Source organism: Octopus sinensis, linkage group LG9 (assembly GCF_006345805.1).
Source record: "Octopus sinensis linkage group LG9, ASM634580v1, whole genome shotgun sequence".
Taxonomy (NCBI): domain Eukaryota; kingdom Metazoa; phylum Mollusca; class Cephalopoda; order Octopoda; family Octopodidae; genus Octopus; species Octopus sinensis.
This window is the reverse complement of record NC_043005.1, coordinates 95,632,459-95,651,993: the sequence shown is the minus strand read 5'-3', so window position 1 is coordinate 95,651,993 and position 19,535 is coordinate 95,632,459. Positions and strand designations below refer to the sequence as shown.

At 36.6% G+C, this 19,535-nt stretch overlaps 1 protein-coding gene across 1 annotated transcript in view; it reads right to left on the bottom strand.

Moving 5' to 3' along the window:
- LOC115215835 (serine/threonine-protein kinase PLK1) overlaps nucleotides 1–19,535 on the bottom strand; it is a 147,215-nt gene that overhangs the window by 17,930 nt on the left and 109,750 nt on the right. The window contains exons 5-10 of the mRNA XM_029785163.2: nucleotides 12,541–12,636; nucleotides 11,186–11,461; nucleotides 8,836–8,923; nucleotides 6,224–6,314; nucleotides 4,909–4,983; nucleotides 1,296–1,470 (exon numbers count right to left, since the gene is read on the bottom strand). Of these exons, the coding sequence (XP_029641023.1) occupies nucleotides 1,296–1,470; nucleotides 4,909–4,983; nucleotides 6,224–6,314; nucleotides 8,836–8,923; nucleotides 11,186–11,461; nucleotides 12,541–12,636 (801 nt within the window). The remainder of the gene's footprint in view (nucleotides 1–1,295; nucleotides 1,471–4,908; nucleotides 4,984–6,223; nucleotides 6,315–8,835; nucleotides 8,924–11,185; nucleotides 11,462–12,540; nucleotides 12,637–19,535) is intronic.

Here is a 19,535-nt window from a genome sequence, read left to right as displayed (position 1 = left end):
GTGTAGCACCTTGGCAAGTCTCTTCTCCCATAACTCCAAGTTGGCCAAAGTCTTCTGAGTTGACTGCCACTAAATGTTTGATGAGTTCTCAAAATGCCATACGTCCACTTGAGCAGAGGTTGGTGTTGCCACTTAACAACAACAACAGCAACAAATTTGCATAATAGATTGAACCTCCAAAATGGTTGCTTGGCTTGCTTGAAGTAACAGGCAAATCAGCCTTAACCCATTAGCATTTAAACCGGTTATATCCAGCCAGAAGTATTCTGCCTGTTTTATGTTCAAACTGGCCAGATCTGGTCTCTCACACCAACCCTACAATATTGTTTTAAAAATTAACAGCTTCCTCATCAAAATCTCATAGCTACAAGATAATGCATGATTAATTCAAAACAATTTGGATAAAAAAAGATTAATTTTGGTAGAATAATGTGAACACTAAAGGGTTAATTCACATCCCACTGTTTTACAAAAGGAAGGAAACATTACGTACAGTTCTAGATACATCTAAAAAGATGGTATGGTGACAGCCAATGGTCAATGAAGTTTGACCAGTGGCTGAGCTGTAACAGCAGTACTCCCATCAACCCCACCACCACCACCATGAACAACAACTGCCAAGTAATGAATGCTTTTACTCTACTCAGAATAAAGATAACACCATACAGCAACATCAAGCCATGAGGTTAAACTTAAAGCAAAGTGGGATGATATGTTGGATTCAAATTTTGGTGCAGCGCCAGCAATCCTGGGAGAGAGGTTAAGTTGTTTACATTGACCCCAAGGCCCAACTGGAACTTATTTTATTGACCCTGAAAGGATGAAAGGCAATGGCTACTATTTTTAGCAAACTGAGTGTATACAGATGCAGCTCTTTCATGAGAAAGAAGGTCAGCTGTTGTACAAGCAACACATTCTTATAAGACACGTACACATAAGTGTTACAGAAGTTAATGACCAAAGTGTCAAGCTATATATGTCTCAAAGAATTACAAGAAGAATGAATTTATCTTATTTTAAAATAACAATTAATATGATGAAAATGATTACATTTTATCTTGCACTTGTCTTAACAATGAAATTTCCCACACAATAATGATGTCAATAAAAAGGAAAAAAGAAGTCCCCAAAATGTTATCATTAAAACTATTTGCAAGTAAATTGTCTCATTTACTGTTATGAAATAAGTGAAAGAAAAATTCCCATTTTTTAAAATCTTTTACAATGAGATCTGTTGTTTATTTTAATAAAAAAATTTTTTTTACTAAACGTTTAAATATAATGAATGTAATTACCTTTGGTCTGGTGCAATGACAATTCGTGAAGTGTCATTGAAAAACACTCCAATAGAATTGTCAGATAGTTGGAAGCCGAAACCATATTTATTCGTGTAGTCCACCCACTTGGTAACCCAAACTACATCCTGAGAGTTCAAATGAATTGAAGAGATATGATCCTCTGATATTGTTTCTGCAGAAGAAATTACAGTAAACATTTAGTTCAAGTTGATTCATTAAAAAAAAAAGTACAAAAATGAAAAATGCCCACACCATTCCAAGAGACAAATCATTGGTCCACTGTATATCTGATGGTGAGAGGGAATCAAAAATTTTCTAACTCAGCAGAGTAAATATCACACAAGATATTTTTATAGAGAAGCTTCTATATTTCAGCTTTCTTCTGAATGTTTACATCATTTGCTAAAGAAAGATATATGTATATATATGTATCATCATCATCATCGTTTAACGTCAGCTTTCCATGATAGCATGGGTTGGACGGTTTGACTGAGGACTGGCAAACCAGAAGGCTGCACCAGGCTCCAATCTGATCTGGCAGGGTTTCTACAGCTGGATGCCCTTCCTAACGCCAACCACTCCAAGAGTGTAGTGAGTTCTTTTACGTGCCACTGGCACGAACGCCAGTCAGGCGGTTCTGGCAACGGCCATGCTCAAATGGTGTTTTTTTATGTGCCACCTGCACAGGAGCCAGTCCAGTGGCACTGGCAATGACCTTGCTCGAATGTTTTTTCACATGCCACCAGCACAAGTGCCAGTAAGGTGACACTGGTAACGATCATGCTCAGATGGTGCTCTCAGCACTCCACTAGCATAGATGCCAGTCATCGAATTTGATTTTGGTTTCACTTGACTCAACAGGTCTTCGCAAGCAGAGTTTAGTGTCCAATGAAGGAAAGGTATGCATAAATGGGCTGGTTACACCCCTGGCATAGGCCACGAGGTTATGATAACTTGGCTTGCAGGGTCTTCTCACACACAGTATATTTCTAAAGATCTCAGTCAGTAGTCATTGCCTCAGAGTGTACAAGACATTTTGGCATTGCTGATTTGATAATGATTTATTTCACATCAGAAATTTTAATGTTTCTCTCATTCTCTCTCTCTCCCTCGCTCTCCTTTTCATTTTGAACTTGAAGTAGAGAGACACGCTTTTAAACTATTGTTTGGTTCAATAAACAAAGTCAGTCTATGTTTCACATCAGTGCAGGAGTGGCTGTGTGGTAAGTAGCTTGCTCACCAACCACATGGTTCTGGCACCTTGGGCAAGTGTCTTCTACTATAGCCTTGGCCCAACCAAAGCCTTGTGAGTGAATTTGGTAGTATACAGTTGTGGCCAAAATGTTCAGAATGGCATTGTTTTCGTCAGAAAAGTAGGTATAATTTTTTTATCAAAGTTGTTTTATATTCTATAATGGTGTAATTTGAGAGGATTATACAAAAGTTATGGATGATTTAGTGATTTACTGCAAAACCCATGGCGGCCAAAATGATCAGAACAGTTGCTTTTACTCTGTGTTTTAGTATATTTAGCCGGCGAACTCTAATGTTTTGAATTTGTTTACGTGACGGTTCGTTTACTAAACATTAGTAAGAATATCTGCAGTGTACTTTGTTAATATACTGCCACTTACTCCGTTACCAATTTGTCCGCAGATTATTAAGCTTTGAAAGAAGGATAATTTAAGTATTGGGTCTATTGCAAAGATTGTTAACAAGTCAAAAAGTGTTGTTCACGATGATTGTGATTCGTGTGAAGCAAGAAAGTCTACAGGTAGGCCAAAAAAAAATGACCAAGAGAGAAGATCGTGCTATGGTAAAGTTGGTTAAAAAGGACATATTTAAAACTGCTGCTGCTGTTTCTCAGGAAATGAGCATTGTATTGAAGAAAACTTTATCTCGAAAAACTGTGTCTCGTCGTTTAGTTGAACATGACCTACAAGCAAGAGCACCTGCAGTGAAGCCACTGATCAGTTCCAAGAATAAAAAGTGTCGTCTTACTTTTGCAACCGAACATGTATTGTGGTCTCAAGAAAAATGGCAAACGGTGCATTTCAGTGATGAATCTAAGTTTATGTTATTTGGCTCAGATGGGAAAAGGTACGTCCGTTGAAAAGTAGGTGAAAAATTGTCGCCTAAATGCCTTAAGACTAGTGTTAAATTCGGTGGAGGAAGTGTCATGGTTTGGGGGATGATATCTGGAGATGGTGTGGGCCCTTTGGTGCGATTACATGGAAAGGTAAATGCAGGAGTTTATAAACAACTTGTAAAAGATCATGTCTTGCCTGTGCTGAGAAATTCAACTAAGCAACCACCCATATTCATGCAGGACAATGCCCCATGTCACAAGGCTAAGGTGGTCATGAACTTCCTCAAGGCTGAAAAGGTTATTGTTATGGATTGGCCTGCTCAAAGCCCAGATCTCAATCCTATTGAAAATGTGTGGAATATTCTAGGAGAATGTTCGAAAGCCAGAAATCCTAAAACAACCGAAAAATTATGGAATGCCCTTCAGGAAGAATTGAATAAGATCACCCAGCAAGAAATTGAAAATTTAATTTCCTCATGCAGTTGAAGATGTCAAAGTGTGATTGAAGCTAAAGGGATTCACACTAAATATTAAATAATTCCAGTATTCTCTGTCATTTTTGATTATTTTGTTATTTTTTCAAACGTTCAGATCATTTTGGCTGCCATGGGTCTTGCAGGAAATCACTAAATCATCCATAACTTTTGTATTATCCTCTCAAATTACACCAAAATCTCAGACAATAACAACTAATAACGTATTTATTGTCTGTGACAATTATAGAATATAAAACAGCTTTGATAAAAACTTATACCAACTTTTCTGACGAAAACAATGCCGATATATATATATATATATATATATATATATATATATATATATATATATATATATATATATGTATATATGTGTGTGTGTGTGTCTGTTTTTGTCTGCCCCCCCCCCAGCATCGCTTGACAACCAATGCTGGTCTGTTTACATCCCCGTAACATAGCGGTTCAGCAAAAGAGACTGATAGAATAAGTACTAGGCTTACAAAGAATAAGTCCTGGGGTCAATTTGCTCGAATAAAGGCGCTGCTCCAGCATGGCCGCAGTCAAATGACTGAATTAAGTAAAAGAGTAAAAGAGAGTATATATATATCACATTGTGCTCTTTTAATTGTGAATTTACCTTTGTGAAGGGTCTCATCAGTCTGATGGTGATGGTGATGGTGATGATGACGACTCTTAGGGACAGCAAGGCTTATCAGTGGGGCTCTAAGCACTTGAAAGACTGCTGAAAACTTGTGGTTACCTAAGGTTACAGGTAGTAACCCACTATCCACTTAATTCCTACTAGGAATAAGACCAAACCCGAGCCAAACCAAAATAATGATAATAATAATAATCCTTTCTACTATAGACACAAGGCCTGGAGTATATTTGATTAAATCAGCCTCAGTACTTGAATGATACTTTTTTTATCAACCTTAAAAGGATGAAAGGCAAAATCAAGCTCAGTGGAATTTGAACTCAGAATGTAAAAAGCTACAAGGAAAATAAAAATAAATCAAAATAAATAAATAAACAAACTATTCACCTTTGATAGGACTTTCAATGCAACTTTCTAAGACTTCTAATAAAACTGTTGCATTCAAACTGAAGGATGAGAGATCTGAAAGGAAAAAATAGAAAAATTCTATTTAGGGATTACTTTTCATTTAGTATGAGTCAATTTTTGCTGAAATACAAAGTAGTTGAGAGAAATGAATAAAATATATTACTGAAAGTTTTATCTTACAGACCCCAGGATAATGGAAATCTGGACTGAATATTTTGAAACATTTATTGCAGCCTTGTGGTGCAGGCATGGCTGTGTGGTTAAGATGTTAGCTTCCCAACTACATGGTTTTGGGTTCAGTCCCACTGTGTTACACCTTGGGCAAGTGTCTTCTACCATCACCTTGGACTGATTCAGTGTCCATGCTTGCTTAGGTCAGACAGAACTTATTGAGGCAGTTTTTCTGCAGCTGAATGCCTTTCTTGTTGGTGATGATGCTGTTGCTGTTGTTAAGCAACAAGATGGGTAAGGGTGATTAGGTGATGGTCTAGGGCTTAGGGGCGGGAGACCCCAGACCTTGGAAAAAAAAAAAAACTTTGGTCGTCTTGTTGTAGTTGAGGGCTCTTCATTGACACCCGACACCACTGGGAGGTGGCCTTTAAAGTCGCTGGAAATGGAGATCTCCAGGTTCAAATTCTTGGATGGCTGGTGGTGGTGATGATGGTGGTGGTGATGATGGTGGTGGGGATGATGGTGGTGGGGATGATGGTGATGGTGATGATGATGGTGATGGTAGTGGTGGTGGTGTCAATGATGATTCCCAATGGATTTTGGACAAGTTTTAAAAGCTTTCAAACCATCTTACTTTTATCAAATATAGCAGTTTGTCTGCTTCCTTTTTTTTTTTTTTTGGAATCCTGACACCTATCCCCTGATTTAATTTAAGGCCAACATCCACCAGAACCAGTGCTGCTGATAAAATAAACTACACAAACATAGGTTTGGGTTGATTTAAATTCAACACATTCCATTCCAAAACAAATTTGAAACATTGTACTAATTCAAGAAGCCAATAATTAAAACTCAAGTTAAAAGTAATTAGGAAAGATTTTCTAAAGTCATTCAAGCTGAAATTCCCATTAAAAGGATTTTTTTTCAAAGTTTAGTTAGTTTATAAACATGAATTACTCTCTAAACTTATAAGCTAAAAAAAAACACATCTTGATTTCTCAGTTGTACAAAAGTAATTATAATTGTATTGTCACAGACAAGCACACTAGTTTTGTTATACAAGAATATTACAAGGATATAAATACTTTTAAGATTAAATGAAAAAGAAATTTGTAAATGTTACCGAAGTGTCGATTATTAGATGATGTTGGTACTAAATTATCACAATCTGTTTCTCTAATGGCAGGCTTGTGCTCTTGTTTCTGTGCAGTTACCTAATAAAGAATTGTAAAATTTAACAATGAAACAAAATACAATCCAGTGCGAAAATATTTGGGTAAAAGACGAACAGACTTTCATAAAATAAATTCATTTCTCATATTGACAAGAGGCCAGAGATTAGTAGAGCAGCATTGTTGATTAGTTCAACCCCAGTTGGCCCCTGGAGTCAGTCAAACTCAGAACTGCACTGGGAAGTAGTTTTAAACTGCAAGGGACTTTATCTGCTAGTCTAAGACTGACCTTATAGCTCATCCAATTGCTTCTATGATCTTATAAATGATATTGTTCTTCTGTGCAGTTACCTAAACTACTTTTCTACCAATGACCAGATAGATTATGGTGCTAATCTAAAAAATGACTTTATAAATTATATTGCTGTTTCAAGGAGAGGAGGCCAAAGAGGAGGTTTATGGACATGCTCCACTTGTGTTTACTAATATCACTCAATGCAGGGAAGGCTTTGCTGGCCACCGCTATCATGCTGAACAGAGATATAAAGGAGGTTCCTTTATTGGCCCCCAAACAATGGTCTCTATATTGATATAAAACCACATCCTTGTAAAGGAGTCATATAATTACTCAGATCAGTGTATGTGTGTGTGTCTAATATGGAGTTTACTACCTTTGGAGGGATAAAATACATACATTCTCTAAAATGGAAACTAAATTCCAAAATGCATATCATACAGCCTTCTTTCATATGAAGGCCCATGACTTAGTGGTTACTATGTTGGCTCATAATTGTAAAGTCTTCAGTTTGATCCCAGACTGAGTGGCATGTTACATTCTTGAACAAGGCATTTTATTTCAAGCTGATCCAGTCCAATCAGCTGAAAATGATTACCAGTAACAGAAGCTGAGAGTTTAACTTTGCAATGGGGCTAGCATCCTATCCAGGTTGGGGGAAGTCTTGTACACCCCATCGGTTAACACCTCAGAAAGTGAAATAAGTGAAATAAGTAAGCACAAGACACACTTTAACCCTATCATTTCAGTATGTACGTGCATGTGTGAGAGTGTGTAAGTGTGGTTTGTGTGTGTGTGTGTGTGTATGTGTATACCTATTTCTTTACTACCCACAAGGGGCTAAACACAGAGAGAACAAACAAGGACAGACAAACGGATTAACTCGATTATATTGACCTCAGTGCGTAACTGGTCCTTAATTTATCGACCCTGAAAGGATGAAAGGCAAAGTCGACCTTGGCAGAATTTGAACTCAGAACGCAGTGGCAGACGAAATACCTATTTCTTTACTACCCACAAGGGGCTAAACACAGAGAGAACAAACAAGGACAGACAAACGGATTAACTCGATTATATTGACCTCAGTGCGTAACTGGTCCTTAATTTATCGACCCTGAAAGGATGAAAGGCAAAGTCGACCTTGGCAGAATTTGAACTCAGAACGCAGTGGCAGACGAAATACCTATTTCTTTACTACCCACAAGGGGCTAAACACAGAGAGGACAAACAAGGACAGACAAATGGATTAAGTCGATTACATCGACCCCAGTGCGTAACTGGTACTTATTTAATCGACCCCGAAAGGATGAAAGGCAAAGTTGACCTCAGTGGAATTTGAACTCAGAACGTAGCGGTAGACGAAATACCTATTTCTTTATTACCCACAAGGGGCTAAACATAGAGGGGACAAACAAGGACAGACATAGGTATTAAGTCGATTACATCGACCCCAGTGCGTAACTGGTACTTAATTTATCGACCTCGATAGGATGAAAGGCAAAGTCGACCTCGGCGGAATTTGAACTCACAACGTAACGGCAGACGAAATACCACTAAGCATCTCGCCTGGCGTGCTAACGTTTCTGCCAGCTCGCCGCCTTATATGTGTGTATATATATCATCATCATCATTTAATGGGCGTGTTTCATGCTAGTATGGATGGGATGGTACCATAAGAGCCGAAGAAAAAAAAATCCAACAATATCTGCCAGATTAAGATTGGAGCCTGGTGCAGCCATCTGGTTCGCCAGCACTCAGTCAAAATCGTCCAACCCATGCTAGCATGGAAGGTGGACGTTAAACAATGATGATAATGATAATGATGAACATAACATACAAGTCAAAACATGATTTTACAACATTGTCATTTGCACTGTGTACAGCAAGGTCTGAAACGATGGTTTACGTATTCAGCCTTAATGCATTCCAGCGGATTTAAACATAAATATGAAAGCCACTGTTGTGTGTGTCACAGGAAAGCAACTTCTTCCTTTTATGATGACTGCATGTTTGTAACACAGTTTACAAACAAGGGATTCTAGGACACAGGTGTTTCAATATGTTGTATCATGTCAGCCAGAAATACCTGTCCCTTTAAGTTGAAACAAGCCACTGGCATTGTTTATAATTCCCGTGAACAAAATGTTATTTACATTGTGTAAAGTGAAACATAAAACAATGATAAAATGAAAGGAAACTTAAATTGCATGAATCCAGGAGTCAAAGATGGTAGGAATGAGATTTAAAAAAACAAAAAACAATGTTTACCTCCCAATCAGCTTTCCTATTGTGCAATGCATTTGTAATTACCTTGACATTGTCAACTTGGTTTTCAAGGTCAGCATAAGACATTGGTCTGCCAAAAGAAAGAAAGGATCAAATGGTACAAAAACTACACCTCAGAACATGCCACCATTACATTTAATGTTAACTTTTGTTTGCTGTCTAGAAAGAAATACATCACAATTCATGTGACAGACAAGCCAAGGACAAAACTTGGACAAGTAGGCTATGATATATATATATATATATATATACACACATACATATACATATATATATACATACATATACATATATATATATATATACACACACACACACACACTCTCTCTCACACACCACACACACACACACACACACATATATATATATATATAAATATATATACATATATATACATATATATGTGTGTGTGTAAGTGTATGGAATATATATATATATATATAAAACGACACACACAGCTAATCGAAAAAAACGTGGTTGTAATTTTAATTGGAATAATTAGAATACTATTGTGGGTTCAGTAATCTAATCTAAGTACCAAATTAGTTTTGCTTTATCTAATTCTAATAGCATTGGCATTGGTGCTCATTAAAAGGAAACTAATATATTCAAGGTCATGAAGCTAATATATCATTAATTATCAGGAGGTGACATGTATTGTAATAGTCAAAGCTAAAATTGTGTCACACTACACATTATAGCACCAGGAACATTGAAGTAATTAAGTAAGTTACGTGTATATTATGTGTGAGTATATATACACACACACACACGCACATACACACATATGTGTATGTGTGACAGCATGTGGCCCAGTGGTCAGGGTATTGCATACATGATTGCCAGATTGCCAGATTGATTTCCAGACTGGTCGTGCATTGTGCTCTTCATTTCACATCAATCCAGTCCACTTACACATGTACAATGGACTGGCATTCTGTTCAAGGGGAATGTTGGCCTGCCTGACTAGCCAGCAGAGTGGCATTGTTCGAAAACTACAACAATGTGAGGAAGTGCATTGTGACCAGTGGTATATAATAATATCCAATATTCTGAGCAATTTCGATACAATGATATATATATATATATATAATATATATATATATATATATATATATATATATATATATATACATATACTGTAAATTTAGGGTGAATACTTGATAAGTGTAAGCACCTGTATATGCCAGATAGTGGCAGAGGTGAAAGAGTATATATCAAATAAAATTAAAAACATAACACAAAGGATATCGCGGTACACATGTTTCAAGCTTTATAAACAATCCATTCTTTATAAACCATCTTTTATATCAATAATATACTGAGGTAAGAACGGATTGTTTATAAAGCTTGAAACACGTGTACTGCGATATCCTTTGTGTTCTGTTTTTAATTTTATTTGATATATATATATATATATATATATATCTTTTACTTATTTCAGGCATTAGACTGTGACCATGCTGGAGCCTTGGAGAATTTTTTAGATGAATGAATCAACCCCAGGACTTATTCTTTAAGTGTAGTACTTATTCTATCTATCTTTTTTGCTGAACTGTTAAGTTATGGGGGACATAACCACACCAGCACCAGTTGTCAAGCAGTGGTGGGGTACAAACACAGACACAAAAACAAAGATAAATACACACACACACACACACACACACACACACACACGACAGGTTTTTTTTCAGTTTCTGTCTGTCAACCAAATCTACTCACAAAGCTTTGGTCAGCCCTCTCGCCCAAGATGCCATGCAGTGAGACTGAACCCAGATCCACTTGGTTGGGAAGTAAACATCTTACCATACAACCATGTCTTTGTGTGTGTGTGTGTATTTGAGTACACACACACATACATTTATTTATATCATCATCATCATCATCATCGTTTAATATCCGCTTTCCATGCTAGCATGGGTTGGACGATTTGACTGAGGGCTGGTGAACCAGATGGCTGCACCAGGCTCCAATCTTGATCTAGCAGAGTTTCTACAGCTGAATGCCCTTCCTAATGCCAACCACTCCGAGAGTGTAGTGGGTGCTTTTTACGTGCCACCGGCACGGGGCCAGTCAGGCGGTACTGGCAATAACCTTGTTCGAATCTTTTACACATGCCACTGGCACAGGTGCCAGTAAGGCGATGCTGGTAACGATCACGCTCAAATGGTGTCTATTACGTGCCACCAGCACAGCATGCCGTTGAATGACATAAGTTAATATATGCCTTATAACTTCAAAAACATACCCAACATTTTTTCCACAAAACAGACTTGTAAAATGAGAATGCATGATATATGCCAGAAAATAGGAGACATTTTTTGTTTTGTACCTTGCAGGTTTTGGGTGATCAGGGAATTTCGGAGCTGATAAACAGACGGTAGATGGCAATGATTTTGGAATATATCCACAGGTGAAAAATTCATCAGCAGCAATTTCATCGAGGGACGGCCTCATCGATGGCAATGCATGCAAACATCGACTGATAAGTTTTTCTGCTGCTGGAGATATGTTTGCTGGAATGGTATATGTATTGGCTGTGATGCGGAAGTAGGTCTCTACGAGGGTAGAAGTTTGAAATGGTGGTCGTCCCACGAGTAATGCATACCTGACAGGAAGAAACAAAGAAAAAAATTTTAAATTAAACAAATAAGAAACAACAACAATAGAAAGCATTGAGGGTATATATTAATATTTTCTATATGTATATATGCCACCCAGTGAGATGGAACCTAGGACCTCATGATTGCAATGCAAGCATAGAAGAATGAGTCAGAAAGTATTGTGAATAAAAACTGCATTACTTTCTTACTCACCCACCATGTTTGTCATGCTTCATTGCTTACACTGTATCTGAAATAAAAGATGGGAATAGCAACAGGTGAAATACTTTTGATTATAGATCTGCTCCATCAAGGGCAAAAAAAAAAATCGCAATGTCAGAAACCCAGAGAATCTGCAGGTGCCCTGCAAGAAATGCAGCCTACTTTCATTCTCTTTCCTTAAGTCATCATCAGACAATCCCTGTTTTTCCACCAAATTTCTCTGTGTCTGTTCTTTGCTGAGGCTCAGCCATCCTTTCTATGGTCTTCCTGTGTTTTGCTTCATCAGGATAACTGCGATTGTCCATGCATGACCATATTTACTTGACAACAACAACCATTCAGACTTTTAAAAGACTTTGTGCCAGGTAGGAACAAGTAGAAAGACAAAGCAACTTGGAAATGCTGTTTTGCTATAATCTTGTTGCCCTAACTTTGATGTTCTTCTTCCAATATAAAAAATCGTTTATTCATTTATCTACCTAAATTTTACTCTATATTTTCCACCCTCAATCAGATAATTTTACTGTCATTCTTTGCAAACTCTCTCTCTCCTTTCTTGACAACAAAGCGAGGGAGAGGTGGAGAAGTACCCAACATATTTTGTGAAGAATTTGAAGAATAATGGTTATAGATGTTACTGGATTATTAATCAATCTTATTGCTTTGACTTGAAGCCTTACTACAGTCACTGCACTGAACCCCTGAGCAAAACAGGGGTTCACTCAGGCTATATTTGCCTAAGTGACAAGGAGGTTCCAATCTTGCCTTGAAATTGCAAGGAAAGGTACCCAAATGCTAAAAGAAAAAAACCCTCACATATATTGATATGGAAATATGGATATTAATCATTATGGAAACTTACAAAATACAACCTATGGCCCAAATATCTGCTTCGTAACTGTGTCCCTTTTTGGATAATACTTCAGGAGCAATGTAATTTGGGGTTCCACAAACTGTCCTGAAACAAGAAAGAAAAAAATTTAATATTCATGGCATCATCATCATCACCACCACCACCACCACCACCATCACCATCATCATCATCATCACCATCACCATCATCACCATCACCATCATCATCATCATCATCATCATCACCACCACCACCACCATCATCATCATCATCGTCATCATCATCATCACCATCATCACCATCACCATCACCATCATCATCACCATCACATCACTATCATCATCATCATCATCATCATCATCATCATCATCATCACATATCCATTTTATTCTACTTGCATGTGTTGGTCATGTCTTCTTTAGAACAGAATCTTACCACTTGTAATTCCTTTGTGAAGTACAGCATCTTGAGATAAGTTTTATTACTTTACCTATGTCTTCAACTTCTTAAGGTTCTTCATTTGGTATTTCATGACCAAAACGTAATCCTCCATACACACCTCATGTTCCAGCAAATGCAGTCACCTCTTTGGCACACTACAGCTAATTTCTCTTACACCTCACTTGTGATCCATCACTCATTCACAATAATATTCAGAGGAGCATACTCATCTGGGTATGAGCTGTGCTGGCACACCTATTTCTTTACTACCCACAAGAGGCTAAACACAGAGAGGACAAACAAGGACAGACAAACGGATTAAGTCGATTATATCGACCCCAGTGCGTAACTGGTACTTATTTAATTGATTCTGAAAGGATGAAAGGCAAAGTCGACCATGGTGGAATTTGAACTCAAAACGTAACGACAGACGAAATACCACTAAGCATTCCATCCAGCATGCTAACGTTTCTGCCAGCTCCTTGCCGCCTTTGCTGGCACACCTGTTTGGTGCTGCTGATTCAAAACTTATTTGACATCAAGCATTTTAATGTTTTTCATGTATTACTATTTCTATCTCTTTAATGTTTGTCTCATTTTGTCTCCCCACCCATCTATTTTTCTTTGTATATGTATATTTCTGCATGTGCACTCACATGTGTGCATTTGCTTCCAGTGCCAAAATAGTTTTTATTGTTCAGTCAGCCATGCCAAATTGTTAGCATCCAATTAGCTGCACCTGGTTGTTTCATTCGATGCTCAACTCATTTCAGCCTTTGTACATCTTCCATGCTGTATGTGCATGTTTTGTTGCAATGCAATATTACACTTCATACACAAGCATCACATAATTTAATTTTTATTTAAAAAGATTCCCTTTGTTTCCTTTGTTCAACCCTGTTCTTACTTTGGGCTTCTAAGCCGTCAGAATATCCACCTCTAATGTTGATAAGAGAAGTTGTCAACTACTTCAAGGAGATTTTCAGACATTTGAAGGAATTCATTTCATGAAGACTCTTATGGATAACTACTATTCTGTATATGTTGCATTCAAATTCATTCTCTGTCAGTCTACCTGTGATTCTACTGCATATCTTGTGCACTAATATTTTACATCAGGTACAAAGTATGGAATTCTTGTATATTTCTTTCCGGAATATTGAGTATGGCCATTTCTCAGATAGGAGTAAAGGCCAGTCTTCTTTCTTACTAACCCAAACTTTTTGACTTTGCTTAGCCTTCTGAAATTTCTTCTCTAATCGTTGGATATATTTCAACTATGAAAACTATGTCATCAGCATACAGATGTTTCCACAGACAACTGGTTTTTAAACTCTGGAGTACTATAATCTACAGAACAACAGCCGAGAGTGAAGCCCTGTACACTAAACACCTCATTCACAGCCAACTCTCACTTTGCTAATGGCATTTCTATACATGGCTTGCACAGTTCTAACAAACCATTCATCTACACTTAGTTTTGCTAAAAACCATGAGATTACAAAATGTGGTAACCTTTCAAAGGCTTTCTTCAAGTCAGTGAATACTAGGCATAGTGGCTTGCTCTTAGGTATGTGCTTTTCCAGCAGTTTCACTAGAAAGTGAATATCTGGGGTGTCTGTGATACCTTGTCTTGGCATAAACCTGTAACAGGAATATTTGGCAGAGGACCAAGCACCTTAGGATCAAACCCAGATTATTGTGTTCAAATGATTAGGATTTTTGTTGGAGATTGACAATATTAGCACATGACTAACCAATCAGATCTCGAGTAGAAACCACCATATCAACACAAATACAATTCATTCAAATATGGATGACGTTAGTAACGGACTGACTTCTCAGGCCTCTGATAGAACAGGATGTCATCAGCAAGTTGTGTTTTTTTGCACTATTTTCATCAACTATAAATAGAAATGCCACTCTACCAGCTGCTAGTGGTGACACATACCTGCCAAGCTGCTAGACAGAATACCATTCACAACTATTATCATTCTCAGCATGCAAATACCTCATAAACAGTTGTCATTGGTTGTGATGACAAAACATCATTTTGTTCCATGAGGAAATGCATATTTTCGTATTTGAAATTCGTGTTCTTGAATTCATCAATATCAACTCAACTCAGCCAAAACAGAAACATAATATCACTAGCAGTATCGCCCGGCGTTTCTCAGGTTTGTTTCGACCCTTTAGAATTGGAATTTTTGAAAAGTAAAAATTTTGCATTTAAGTGAACATTTTTCTGGTTGAAATACACCGAAAAATGGCGACACAGCAGTGAAAAAATCATAAAAAATAGGGATTTTCATAGAAAAAAAGCACCTTTTTTATGTAAATAATTTTTGGTGTTAACATGGTCCGATTTGAATTTTTTCTTCTACGGAAGGAAGAGCAAGCCTTCTTCTATCATACTCTCAATTCTGGTCAACTTGCGCCACAGGGTCTCGGAGGAGAAAGTGTTAGTTGAAGGCTACCAAACCTGCCATACACAGACAACTTCAGCTTTATAGAGAGAGAGATTACAAATCCGAACTGCATCATATGCCATCTAATTTTTTCTGAGCTATAACTTTTTCTGTTACTCTCAAAACCTGATCCATGCCACTGAAGTAACTTCTTTTTAAAGCATCTCCTCATTTAATAATAATAATAGTAACAACAACAGCAATAATAGTAATCATCATCACCACCACCAGCATCACCATACATCCGTTTTCTATGCTGGCATGGATTGGACGGTTTGATAGGAGCTGGCAAGGCTGGAGAGCTACTGAGGCTCCAGTTGTTTGTTTTGGCATGGTGTCTATGGCCGGATGTCCTGCCTAAAGCCAGCCACTTTACCGATTGGACTGGATGTGTTTTATATGGCACTAGCATAGGTGCTTTGGTGCCAGCACAGGTGCCTTTTACTTAGTATGGTTATGCTAGTCACTGTGTATGACAGACTCCTCCATGAACCGTCTGACTGTGATCATAAATGACTAGCATGAAACGGTATACCTTGATGGCTATGTTCAGCGTTTCAGTGACCAGCCTTCATAAAGAATACCTTCATATGCTTAATCGGTCTTTTGACGATCTACTCTTTGACTTCAATTAGAGCCTTCTGTTAAATGATGACAATGGCCATGATGATGTCGGATCTACACGGAGTAGAAACCCTCTCTGTCTCTCTCTTTGCCTCCCCCCCTCTCTCTCTCATGCAGTTTCCTTCATTCAACAGCCTCACACAGTAATATTTGCATGCCTCCTCTTCTCTCTCTCTCTCCACACACACACACACACAGAGGAACTCGTACATAACATATATAATCATTTTCACCAACCATCATCATCATTTTCTAGTATTGGTATGGGTTGGACATTTATATAAATGTGCATATGTGTGTGTGTGTGTGGTGTGTGTGTGTGTGTGCGTGTGTGTGCGTGCATGTAAGATGTGTCTATGTATCCATACATAGTTATGTCTGTAATATGTATGTATGAGAGGGAGAGAGAGGAAAGAGAGAAATAGAGATAGAGGAAGAAGAGAGAGAGAGAAAGAGAGAGAGAGAGAGAAAGAAAGAGAGAGAGAGAGAGAGAGAGAGAGGAGAGAGAGAGAGAGAGAGAGAGAGAGAGAGAGAGAGAGGAGAGAGAGAGAGAAGAGAGAGAGAGAGAGAGAGAGAGAGAGAGAGAGAGAGAGAGAGAGAATGAATCTGAATAGCGAAAGTTGACAAAGAAAACGCTCAATATAAATAACAGAATTTATTCATTAATTCAAAGGTGAGGTTTTTCTTTTGTTCCTGCTTTTCTCAGAAGACTGAAATTCCACTCATTGCATTTCTCATGACTGAGTGGTCAGTGGGAGGAAATGATGCACTGGCTTTTAAAAAAAATTTGCTGCTCCAGAGGAACGGACAAACTACTTCCTCTACAGTGATAATGTAGAAATGTGTGTGTGTGTGTGTCTGTGTGTATGTATGTCTATATGTAATGTGTGTATGTGTATATGTATATTTACACACACACACACACACATATATATAATCATCATCATCATCATTGCTTGTCCTCTTTCCAATCTGTTATGGGTTGGACTTTTTGACATGGGGCTATATAAGTAAATAAATGCAGTTGAACGCAGGTATTATTCAAATTCTTTTACTTTCGACATGTTTCGAAGACAACATTGGTTTTATTCCAAAGGAATAAACGGTGTAAAACGGTGTAAAATGGAATAAAACCAATGTTGTCTTCGAAACATGTCGAAAGTAAAAGAATTTGAATAACACCTGTGTTCAACTGCATTTATTTACTTATACTACACAAATTACTCCACATTCACCTGGAGTTTCTACCTTTGAATAGTTCGCTACATCCTTGTTACTTGCGTGAATTTTGCTACCCTGGTAACGGTTTATTGAATTTTCCATGTTAACAGTAAACAAAGGATAATTCATTCATCCATTTACATATAATATATATATATATATATATATATATATATATTATATATATATATATATATATATATATATATATATATTTATATAGAGGGCATTATACATACATGCCAGAAGGCATTATACATACATGCCCTTAGCTTGCATTGTATGTATAATGCCTTCTGGCATGTATGTATAATGCCTCTATATATAAATTAATATGTTCATAAGAAAAATTTTTTCGAAATTTTTCTCTTATGAGGTTTTTACGCTATCTACCTGACAATTTCTTGTTAAGTTTTCCTTATTAAGTAGTTGTCCTTAATTGCTAAATTTTTATTCCGAAAAAAACTTTTCCTCTCCCGAAATGCAATTCGTAAAAGTTTGCCATTTACCCGGATGTAATATATGTAAACTCTCACCCATGTGCTTCGTTGATGTTGATCAGTTAGCTGATCGGCTTAAGTGGGGCAGGGTCGTTGTTTAGTTATAATACATTCAGCCTGCTGATGATTACGTAAGTATGAAATCACTGTGATACAGGTCTATATTTTTAAATGTCTTACTTTGAAAATTTGCATCGGTGGGATTAGTAATATTTTTGGTAGAAATGACTGATTGTCCCTCTTAGCGTTTGGCATGTATGTAAATGCCTTCTGGCATGTATGTATAATGCCCTCTATATATAAATTAATATGTTCAATAAGAAATAATTATTTTCGAAATTTTTTCTCTTATGAGGTTTTTACGCTATCTACCTGACAATTTCTTGTTAAGTTTTCCTTATTAAGTAGTTGTCCTTAATTGCTATATATATATTTATTATATAGAAGGAGCTTCTACAGGACTAGAACTGTTTCATTCAAAAGAAATCATCAGGAAGCTAGTAGATAAGAGTTGTTTTGGCATTTATACATTTAGGCAGGTTTAAATGGGTGGTGGTGGGGGACTTTTTTGGGGTTAGGCATGGCGCAAAACTGTCATTATTAGGGGAGTGGTCAAAGGAATCGGTGGTAAAGTAGATAAAAGAATAAATAAAAGAATAAAAGAATAAATAGAAAAATAGAGTTTTAGGTAAGTAAGGAGACTCTCACTTGTACATCTACATATATATATATATATATATATACACACCCACATATTCACATATATCTATATATATACATACATACCCATATATACATACATATATATATATATACATACATATACATATATATATACATATACATACATATATATACACATACCCATGTACATACACACAAATACACATATACATACATATATATACATATATGTATACACACTCGCACATATATATACATACACTCATAAGGGTAACTGCATGTGTATATATATCTATTATTTATTATTCATTATTTATTACATGAGTATGGGGGCGTTTGTATGCATGTATGTATTTAGTATTAAGGAGGCGCGTGAGTGTGTGTATGTGTATGCATTTGTATAACATATGTATACATTTATGCATGTATGTGCTTGTTGGTTATATATATATATATATATATATTATATATATATGTATATGTATTGTATATATATGTGTAAATGTGTGTGTAAATGTATTATGTGTGTATGTGTGTGTATATATGTATATAGTATATATTATATATATATATATATATATATATATATATAGATATATATATATATATATGGGTACGCTTGTGTTGTTATGTATATGTAGGTATGTAGAGTTATGTGTGTATGTATGTATGTATATATACATATGTGTAAATAGGTATATATGTGTAGTTATATGTAGTATCCGTCTGTATAATGGGTAACTGCACGTATATATATTTATTATTATTATTTGAGTATGCATGTATGTATATATGTATATGTCTGTATGCATGTATGTATTTATGAACATAAGGAGGCGCGTGTGTGTGTGGATGTGTATGCATATGTATAGACATATGTATACATTTATGCATGTATGTACTTATGTGTATATATAGATGCGCGCGTGTGTGTGTGTATGTGTACGCATATATATATGTGTGTATGTGTATATATGTATGAATGTATATGTGTATGTTCGTTTGTTTTCCACCTGCCTTCGTCTTTTGTTTATTTTCATAAAGCTTCCTGTTATATGTATATATA